General features: G+C 42.7%; 1 protein-coding gene across 7 annotated transcripts in view; it reads left to right on the top strand.

Annotated features, from left to right (window-relative positions):
- The window catches only part of LOC137423051 (insulin-like growth factor 2), a 31659-nt gene extending 20807 nt beyond the window's left edge, over positions 1-10852 (top strand). For 2 of the 7 annotated variants that reach the window (XM_068109826.2, XM_068109863.2), the window contains exons 3-4: positions 1579-1748; positions 5712-10510. In XM_068109826.2, coding sequence (XP_067965927.1) covers positions 1579-1748; positions 5712-5864 — 323 coding nt within the window. In that variant the 3' untranslated portion in view covers positions 5865-10510. Of the gene's footprint in view, positions 1-1578; positions 1749-5711; positions 10511-10571 lie in introns of those variants that run through there. The other 5 variants (XM_068109846.2, XM_078771135.1, XM_068109856.2 and 2 more) reach the window with 4 other exon arrangements.
- The last annotated feature ends 236 nt before the right edge of the window (positions 10853-11088 follow it).

Raw genomic sequence — 11088 nt, forward strand, 5'->3', positions numbered from 1 at the left:
TCACGGCATCCAGGACATTTTTTTGGATTTTTTGAATTTTCTGAATTTTTGGGCGCCCCTCAGGAAAACAATTGTATAGGTCCATACTACATCTGTGCCAAATTTGGTGCTTTCCTGAAAAAATGAACGGTGCTTCCTCTTAACTGCCTAACTACTAGTAGGCCTCACTTACCAAAAAGGACAACCTATGAAATTAATTATACAAGGACACTCGAACCATCAAACCTAATCAGATGTTTTTAGCCGCGTCGCAGACGCTGGTCATAGAATGCCCTCTGCTGTTGTTGTTGTTGTTCTTCTTCTTGTTCTTGCAGGGAAGACAAAACCTCAAAGCTCCACCCATTCTGGGAACCATAGCTCCACCCATTCTGGGAGAGGCCTCATATAAACAAATATCCACCATTTTATTAACTCGCATAGCTTTGAGGCCTGTTTTGTAGGCCCGTGGTGTCTTCCTCTCTCACACAGTTTTATTTCAAATCAAATTCGATATATCATTTCATTTTTCACAGTCGCTAACATAGTTTTAGACTCGGTTGAAAAAAAACGGGAAGAAAATCCGATGAAAGTTGCCCTTTATAGAATGAAATGAATTCTCAAAGGCCTGTAACTTCAAGTCCATTGAGATATTTTTTTTAAATCGCGGCATGGTCAGTCATACACCGCCCGAAATAACAGACGGGAAAATGCGGAGATATATATATTTTGTTTAAATCGCGGCATGGTCAGTCATACACCGCCCGAAATAACAGACGGGAAAATGCCGAGATATATTAAAAATTCGTCCATTTGATGACAATCGTCACGATGAAATATTTAATTTATACGTCGTCACAATAATGTGGAGAGAGGAGCATAGCTTCGTTCACGTGTCGCCACACACGGGAAATTGCCGAGATATATGTTTTTTAAAATTGCGGCATGGTCAGTCATACACTGCCTGAAATAACAGACGGGAAAATGCCGAGATATATTAAAAATTCGTCGCCACACACGGGAAATTGCCGAGATATATTTTCACTTTGCACAAAAATAACATCAAGTAATCGAATCAATAGGAATGTCCTGTGCCTATAACATCGACGTTATAGGCACAGCTGCATCTAGGCATTGTGTAACATCGACGCGGCTTTTGTTTTAATTAAAACTTTTTGTACTTGTTAATCATAAGGACTCACAACAAAAATAAATTAGCTTAAAACACTAAATTTGCACCACCACCCCTTTCCCAATAGTATATATGTATACTAAATGGCACCACATAACATGAAGGGTACCTTAACCAATCGCCTCATTTGCATAATGCAACACGTCATCAGTGACGATTTACAAGATCCATTTCCTAAAGGGTCAGGGTGGTGGTCGTGAGGATTTGGAAAATACTTATATACCGTACACAAATAGTGCAATCGAGCAAATAATAATTATCAATAATAGTAATTAGTAAGTAATGCAATTTTACCAGTTTAATGTAAACGAATGTAAGACGAAAGCAAAGGCAGAGATCACAGCCATCAAGGTGAGAAGAGCATCAAGTGCAGAGATTAGCGACTCACTCTGTTTCCTGCCGCCCCACAGTCAAACATTCATCGTTCAAGAGTCCCAGGCGGGTGGAGCGAGGGATCGTAGAGGAGTGCTGCTTCCGGCGCTGTACCCTTCGTCTGCTCGAATCATACTGCGCCAACACTGCCAAGGTGGATCGCGGCCTCTCGAGCCTCAAGATCAGATCCTTGAAACGTCTCATGCGGGTGTGCCGCCACACCGCTTCACGCTTTTCCCCCTCCACATTGCTTCTTTGCTTGGCTGCCATTCCTGTCGCTTTGCACTTCCATCCATCTGATTTTTCTCCATACTTGCTTCCCACCATTGCTTCCCTGTGGCCTTCTCTGCTATACGTCTTCTCTGCTGTACTTCTCTGCTATACTGCATGCCGTCCCACTGCCTTGTGCTTATTGTGCGATGCAATTTTAGCTCTCGATCGGTTGACCACCATATCTAATAATGACCGTTAAGATGTAACCACCAGAGCCTCAGGATCACTGATGCACCATAATATAAGATCCATAAGCAGACTTTATTTGAATATTACACTGGTCCCTGGGCAAGTACTTTTACAGTTGATACCATATTGTGGGTAATATCAACACAATTGTGACACGGATGTTTTTTTTTTTTTTGAGATTCGCCCTAAACAAGGCAAAGAGCCACTGAATGTAAAGGGCTACAAAAAAAAGAAGAAAACTGGCAGAACCTTCACCTAGTCCTGAAACAAGAAAACCTCTTCGCAGGTCCACTGTGCAGGAGGGGGTGACTAGGCCAGGTGGAAAAATAAATTTCCCTACTCCCCTTGGGTGTTTTTTTAGGAGACACCATCTCCGAAGCGAGCTCATCCACCCTTTGTCAGGTGTTGGTTATAGTCCTGGTATGGTGTCACAGTCACTCTTCCCACTAACAAAGTGAGGGGTGTCGGTTTAGTGGCCAACAACCAGAACCATGCGGAAGGTAGCACTGGGATACATGTTACCAGTGGAAGTCCCAAAAGACCCACATGACAACAAAATAGTCAGCATAATGTCCTTGTCAAGAGTCACCATGCTCCATAACCTCAATGCAGCCTTTTGACATTTCCTTGTCGGAGTTGCCTCAGGTAGGCATCAAAGATCATTTGTGACATCAGAGATTGAAGTTGAAACTCGGCCTATGAGACTCGACATGAGACTTAATCCATAACATCTGAGATTGAAGTTGAGACCCAGCCTATGACACAACTGGAGACTCAATTTGTGACATCAGAGAGTGAAGTTGAAACTTGGCCTATGAGACTCGACATGAGACTTAATCCATAACATCTGAGATTGAAGTTGAGACCCAGCCTATGACACAACTGGAGACTCAATCCGTGACATCTGAGATTGAAGTTGAGACTCGGCCTGAGACTCGACTTGAGACTCAATCTGTGACATCTGAGATTGAAGTTGAGACTCGACACGAGACTCAATCTGTGACATCTGAGATTGAAGTTGAGACTCGACACGAGACTCAATCCGTTACATCTGAGATTGAAGTTGAGACTCGGCCTGAGACGAGACACGAGACTCAATCCGTGACATCTGAGATTGAAGTTGAGACCTGGCCTATGACACTCGACTCAATCTGTGACATCTGAGATTGAAGTTGAGACTCGACACGAGACTCGATCCTTAACATCTGAGATTGAAGTTGAGATGGCCTATGAGACTCGACTCGAGACTCAATCTTTGACATCCCAGTCTAAACCTTGGACATTCCAGTCTAAACCTTGGACATTCCAGTCTCAACGTTGAACATCCCAGTCTCAACCTTTGAGACTCGACTCTGGGTCTCCTGTTGTCAAGCATAATCCTGAATGCGTTTTGCAGCATTTGACTGTGCACCCCTCTGTGGTGTTCTTCTTTTCAATTTATTTCAATATTGTGATATCATTTATAAGGAAGGTGTAATCAATAAGTAAGACCAGCAAATAATTCCAAATTGATGCAGCATATGGGAAAAAAAAGCGACATGCATAGTTCTTCGTTCTACACCTAGGTATGGCCAGAGTGTATCAGTGTGAAGTGGTGGCAAAACGAGTTTCCTGACCAAAAACCCTGACAGAAGCTACAGGTTGGAAAGAGCAGGAGAGCAATTACCATGAAAATATCTGTAAAAGGAACTTAGAGCTACAACAGACCAAGGTATTTAACTATACAGTGCCAAGGCCTACAAAAATGACCACCTGCTGGACTAAGAAATTAAGTGACATCACAGTACTTTGACATTAAGTACAAGGGCAATGAAGCAATCAATGGACATATCAACACAGTACAGTACTGTGAATAAGATTTGAAATTTTGATCTGAGCATAATGATCTAAGTGCCAATATGGGAAAAACAAACAGGCCAACTTCAAAATTTTCCCTAACCTTAAATAAAAATTCATTTGTAGAAAAAGTTTGGTATTATTTCCTGATTTTTCAATGACAGAATCATTTAGTTGTTGCATACTCACTTTTGCATTTTATAGCCGTTTAGAGAAAGCTTTATGGAATTATGGTTCCACTATAAGCATCCTAGAGCATTCAAGATGTTGTACCTTTGAGTAAATGCGTGATACATAGGTACCTCCTCTCTGATCACAAGGTCCCACTTACCTTGTTGATTTTCCAAATTTGCAACTTACTTGTGATTATGGTGGTTTATAGTCAGGTAATAACTTATAGTCAGGTTCACTATGTTTTTTTCGTTCAAATTTTTTGGAGATTAGCAAAACTATACATTTTTGGAATATTCAGAGCATGAGGAATCCAAAAATTAATGTTGGCATTTGCGTAGACACCTTTGTGAAAATGACACTCAAGACAGGGATGAAGATCTGTAAAAGCATATTCCTGAACGGTATAGACCTAGTAGATCCTGTGTATAGGACTTATAGTTCAATCTGATACTAACAAGGCTGCTTTCTTGCTTTATAAACCCATACCTATAACTTCAAAGGACTTGCAATATCATGTATTATGTGATACAGTCAGGGCCGGCGCTACCATTAGGCCAACTAGGCAGCCGCCTAGGGCGCAGCCATCAGAGGGGCGCATTACTGAACCTTAAAGGATCACAGTTTTATACAAATTATTGTTTGATACAAAAAACATAATAAAAGGAAAATGTAATAGTTCATTGTTCATAATAGTGTAAGTGATTAATTTTGAGCATGTACGCTTCGTGGCATACGTCACATCCTGTTTGAAACGGACATAGCCTGCTCCCATGCGCCATCTCCCATACGTCACATCCGGTATGTTCAAAACGCTGCCGCCATTTCGTCTTTGGGCGCATGGATTGATCATAGTCAGGAAAACGGGAGAATTAATAATTGAAGTTGGCAAAAAAAAAAAATTGGCGGGGGGGGGGGGGGGGGGGGATGCAAGTAGCTGGCCTAGCCTAGGGCGCAAAATAGTCTGGCGCCGGCTCTGGATACAGTTATATCCCAGATATAAAGACAATGGTTTTCAATTACCTTTGTTTGTTGCTTTTCTATAATCCTGAGCACTACTTTGAGGCCTTTATTGGATTCCTTGACCCAGAAAACATAGGATTAGCATATTTAATTAAGTTTCCAGGTTGACTAGAAGCCGAGATAGCGCAAAATATGTATTTAACGGCGGCCATTTTGAAAATCCAAAATGGCGGCCATGCAGGTGTCTGTGCAAATACCAACATTGATTTTCGGATTCTCCGTGCTCTGATGATTCCAAAATGTACAGGTTTGCTAATCTCCCAAAATTTTGAACGAAATTATATTTGTTAACATAGTGAACCTGACTATTAGGTCTAAACATAACAAAAGGTCTCCCAGAAATTTTGTTTTACAAAAGATTAGGCCTGTGGCTAGTTTTCAGTTTGGCCGATAATTTCTGGCGTTGGTAAGTAGGGAGAATAAACACACGAATGTGAGCGACACTTAGCATCAATGTCTAAAAAAAACACCCATAGATAGAAATAGTCTCTTTCGATGGGGAATGAAGGACTTTTGGTTTTTCATTGTAATTGCTCTCTCACCTCTCTAAATACCGAATAGTTGATAGTTGCTGCCATAACTGTTATGGTGTACAGGACATTTTGAGAAAAAACTTCTGCCTCGATGGATGTGCCGATGTCGCATGCAACCCATAACCCCAACTCTCTCTTTGTGGCAGAAAGCCAAGGACTCGACTGGTCACAAGCGGGACTCAAGAGGCCGGCGGACGAGGAAGACATCGATATCAAAACAACGGCAGCAGCACAAAGACTTACGGAGGCGTCACAACCGAAGGAGGTCACTGAATCGCCGCCTTGCGTCTCGGGGTTAATGGCCGGATGAGCCAGAGGGAAGATTACAGCCGGGAAGGAAAACGCGTGGCCAGGGACTGGCAACCTTCGCTCACACGTCATCCCTGTCACACGCAAGCACATTGCCCCTCGCAATGCGACAGCGTGGACCCGAGGACCGTCCGAAGTGCGAAGGATGAGTGCTCTGTTTGGGATGAGCGCAAGATTATGGGGAGGGAGTTGGCTGGGGAAGAAAAGTTTTGCCCATGGTTAAGGTTGTCTTTTCAATTTGAATTCCGTGAATTCTTTCCAATAGGGCAACTGAGATGGTGGGCGAGTGGTGCGTGTTGGGATAGGTGAGATTAACGGGCGGAGCGAACAGGTGAAGCCGGGTGGCAAGCCCATTGCTGTATTCCGCTGTGCGTTGATGTACACGCGAGCGCATTGCCCCTCGCAATGTGACAGCGTGGACTCGAGCAACATGTATGTTGTAATGCGACAGTATGATTAAAACAGAAAACAGCAACAACAACAACAAAAAAATACAATCTTCATGAACATACAGAACCTCCCTGACTTTATAACCAAACATTAGCCTTTATATAATCATAATTACCCGTCGTCTTGTCCTTGCTTCCACTAACAAACCCGAATCTTCATAAACGCATGAATGTTGCTCTACTTACGATTTTCTAGTCAAAAAAGGTTTTGTATAACTGGTCGCTACTATAACCTGCCAATGTTTTAACAGCTGCTTTTGGTGTCTCTGGGTCCGCAGAGTCCAGATAACTACTTGACTTCATTTTTTAAAAAGGCTCATGGTATATCCTCAAAGTTAATGTAACTGGTATGGAGGATCTCTCGATGGCTTCCATTTGTTGAACAAAGGACGAGATTCTTGTTTTAAAGTTCTGTTCAGCCACCGACCACCACCGTCGTCTCAGTAAACAGTTACACAACTTTCATTTATCGGTTATCAGTAAGTTTAAAGCACAGCGTGCTAACGTCCCTCAGATTTTAACTCCCGATAGCATGTGGACCTTTCCCCGGTTATCTCTCCGGCCAGGCCAGTGAACCTGGGGAAAGTTTCCGCTTGCCTAACCACTCTGGAACAATCGGTTTGGGGGATTCGAACAATTAGAGAGACTTCTGAAGGGCAATTCCAACCACTCTGGAACAATCGGTTTGGGGGATTCGAACAATTAGAGAGACTTCTGAAGGGCAATTCCAACCACTCTGGAACAAACGGTTTGGGGGATTCAAACAATTAGAGGGACTTCTGAAGGGCAATTCCAATCATTTGGGAACAATCGGTTTGGGGGATTCAAACAATTAGAGGGACTTCTGAAGGGCAATTCCAACCAATCTGGAACAATCGGTTGGGGGATTCAAACAATTAGAGGGACTTCTGAAGGGCAATTCCAATCCTTCCAAAACAATCGGTTTGGGGGATTCAAACAATTAGAGGGACTTCTGAAGGGCAATTCCAATCACTCTGGAACAATCGGTTTGGGGGATTCAACCAATTAGAGGGACTTCTGAAGGGCAATTCCAACCACTCTGGTACAAACTGTTTGGGGGATTCAAACAACTAGAGGGACTTCTGAAGGGCAATTCCAATCATTCGGGAACAATCGGTTTGGGGATTCAAACAATTAGAGGGACTTCTGAAGGGCAATTCCAATCACTCTGGAACAATCGGTTTGGGGGATTCAAACAATTAGAGGGAATTCTGAAGGGAAATTCCAATCGTTCGGGAACAATCGGTTTGGGGGATTCAAACAATTAGAGGGAATTCTGAAGGGCAATTCCAATCATTCTGGAACAATCGGTTGGGGGATTCAAACAATTAGAGGGACTTCTGAAGGGCAATTCCAATCATTCTGGAACAATCGGTTTGGGGGATTCAAACAATTAGAGGGACTTCTGAAGGGAAATTTGCAATCATTCGGGAGCAATCGGTTTGGGGATTCAAACAATTAGAGGGACTTCTGAAGGGCAATTCCAATCATTCGGGAGCAATCGGTTTGGGGATTCAAACAATTAGAGGGACTTCTGAAGGGCAATTCCAATCATTCGGGAACAATCGCTTTGGGGGATTCAAACAATTAGAGTGACTCCTGAAGGGCAAATCCAATCATTCGGGAACAATCGGTTTGGGGATTCAAACAATTAGAGGGACTTCTGAAGGGCAATTCCAATCATTCGGGAACAATCGGTTTGGGGGATTCAAACAATTAGAGGGACTTCTGAAGGGCAATTCCAATCATTCGGGAACAATCGGTTTGGGGGATTCAAACAATTAGAGGGACTTCTGAAGGGCAATTCCAATCATTCGGGAACAATCGGTTTGGGGGATTCAAACAATTAGAGGGACTTCTGAAGGGCAATTCCAATCATTCGGGAACAATCGGTTTGGGGGATTCAAACAATTAGAGGGACTTCTGAAGGGCAATTCCAATCATTCTGGAACAATCGGTTTGGGGGATTCAAACAATTAGAGGGACTTCTGAAGGGCAATTCCAATCATTCTGGAACAATCGGTTTGGGGGATTCAAACAATTAGAGGGACTTCTGAAGGGAAATTTGCAATCATTCGGGAACAATCGGTTTGGGGATTCAAACAATTAGAGGGACTTCTGAAGGGCAATTCCAATCATTCGGGAACAATCGCTTTGGGGGATTCAAACAATTAGAGGGACTCCTGAAGGGCAAATCCAATCATTCGGGAACAATCGGTTTGGGTGATTCAAACAATTAGAGGGAATTCTGAAGGGCAATTCCAATCATTCGGGAACAATCGCTTTGGGGGATTCAAACAATTAGAGGGACTCCTGAAGGGCAATTCCAATCATTCTGGAACAATCGGTTTGGGGATTCAAACAATTAGAGGGAATTCTGAAGGGCAATTCCAGTCATTCTGGAACAATCGGTTTGGGGGATTCAAACAATTAGAGGGAATTATGAAGGGAAATTCCAATCATTCGGGAACAATCGGTTTGGGGATTCAAACAATTAGAGGGACTTCTGAAGGGCAATTCCAAGGCGTAGGTGGCGAGGAGCAAAGCCATGGAGTCGATTGGCGTTTGCCTTTAACCTCAGAACGAGACAAGACATCTTGGGGAAAGTGGAGATTCAAGTCCAATATTATGCTTATCTTTTTGCTACTAAGCAGTGTAGTAAATGTATTAGTAAAGTATGGTGCCGTAGTTGTCGTACATGAAAAAAAGTGTGTCACATTGTTCAGCAGTGGTAAAACAAACACACGAACACAAAGTTTGAATCTAACCTCAACCCCGACCACAAATAGTTTTGCTTCCGAGTCTGAACCTTGGTGTAACCATCCCTGTCCTGTTGTCGGCCTTGTACTGCGTGCTTCATTTTGTACTGTACACCATACAGTACGCCATGCAGAAATCCGTTTAAGAAACCTCGAATTATTCTTGCATCAGACAGTTTAGAGATCTCACTTGTTCTGCCCCTCTTCATTATGTAACTACCGTAGTTAGTAGCACGCCTTATGCCACGTGACATTTACCTCCCAATGGCCCACCGCTTAGTGTTAGCCATCGTTAGAGGTGAGGTTGTCACGTGGCAAACCGATGTCGGAAATCCAAAACGACAACAACAAAAAAAGAACTGAATACGAAAATAAAGAAACAACTTAATAACAACTTCGACTCCTTCGTGGGTCTGGATATGTCACTCGCTGCAAAGGTCCCGCATTGTTCGACCTATCTCGAACCCGGAGTCATTGGATCAATCGAACATTCAAATCCACGAACACCCCTCGTCTTCGCACACGGATACCACTACCCAAAGTGAGCATGGCTTTTTTTTTCCTTTTTTTTTGCAACAGGATGAACCTTTTTTTTTTTTTTTTTTCTAATCCTACACTTCTTCAATTGCGGTGATAACATCTGCGCGTCCATCTACAGACTCTTGCGATCGATCAAATAACGCGTTTATCGTGGCTGGAACCACCCGGGATCCGCATTCCCACCGATATCCCGGCAGAGTAGAGCGCGAGGGTCGGGGTGTAGTCGAGGCCTGCCTAAATGTAGCTGCTTGCGAAGTTACATGAAACTCTGCAGTTTGGCCGTGGAACTGCAAAAGCAAATTGCACTTTGTTTGAGTTGTCTTTTTTTTCTTTTTGAGGGGTACGTTTCTATTTTCTATTTTTATTTCTAAATCGTACCAGTTTCTAGCACAGAGACCCTTTGTAAGAGCACTAGCGTAAAGTTTATTTGTACCAAATGAAAGAGTTTCATTGCTTGACAGTTAAGAGCGCCTCTATCTGTGGCACATGTACCCGTTTTCTAGACATCCTAATTGTGTGTAAGTATGCATTATTTTACCGATAACAATTTTATATTTTATTTACAGTATTAATTATCTTTATTTATACCATGTTTTTGACTGTAATGTACCCAGCATGGCGAAGATCAGCAGAGTACTGATAAACCGCGTACTGTGGAAGACGCAATTTTGAAAAATGCAACTTGTGAAGGAAGTTAACCGAAACTTGATTTAAACTGAATGTCTGTGAAGCTGCGCTTTTAACTCTTCTCCGTGTATACGTCGCGCCAGCCCTCTCTTGTTTCATTTACTCACTCAGTATTATTTGTTCATAGCCCTGCAGCTCACAATAAACGCTTTTTGATGAGGAAAAACAAACAAACTGTTACTGTCGTGTGACGTCCCTTTCGCTTTGAACTTTGCTTTACTCCACTGTCCCTCCCCCATAGAAAATCTGGGCTCGAGCCCGCATTCCAAAAGGGAAGGACCTGGTCGGTGTTCCCATCAGAGCAGGTGGTTCCTGGTGCTGTGGGTGCTTGGCTTCAAATCCCATGAACTTTGATTCCTGATATTCTCATCCTGCATTTAACAATGCATGAGATTTTCCATGAACCATAAACATTCATTGAACTAGAAGGAGCATTCAGAGATTGCAGACCCCGCCAGGACGTGTTTTCGGTGGTTTTTAAGGAGTTTGTGTCAAAACAAATATGGCGACCGAACCACTTGACCGACGATGTCCTCGTTTTTTTTTTCTCCACAAATTTATCCATAGATGATGCTCAAGAAATTTCTTCTTGATCGGATGAAGTTTTGTACTTGTTGAATTATGACGTCATAATGGAGGTACCTATGACATCATTAACATATGATGATGGAGAGTTCATATCATCATCATATGTTAAGTGGCATTAACATATGATGATGATGATGTCCACATCGAGTTCTTTTTAATGAGCAATGTCT

The sequence above is a fragment of the Myxine glutinosa genome, chromosome 1, assembly GCF_964187855.1.
Source record: "Myxine glutinosa chromosome 1, kmMyxGlut1.1, whole genome shotgun sequence".
NCBI lineage: Eukaryota > Metazoa > Chordata > Myxini > Myxiniformes > Myxinidae > Myxine > Myxine glutinosa.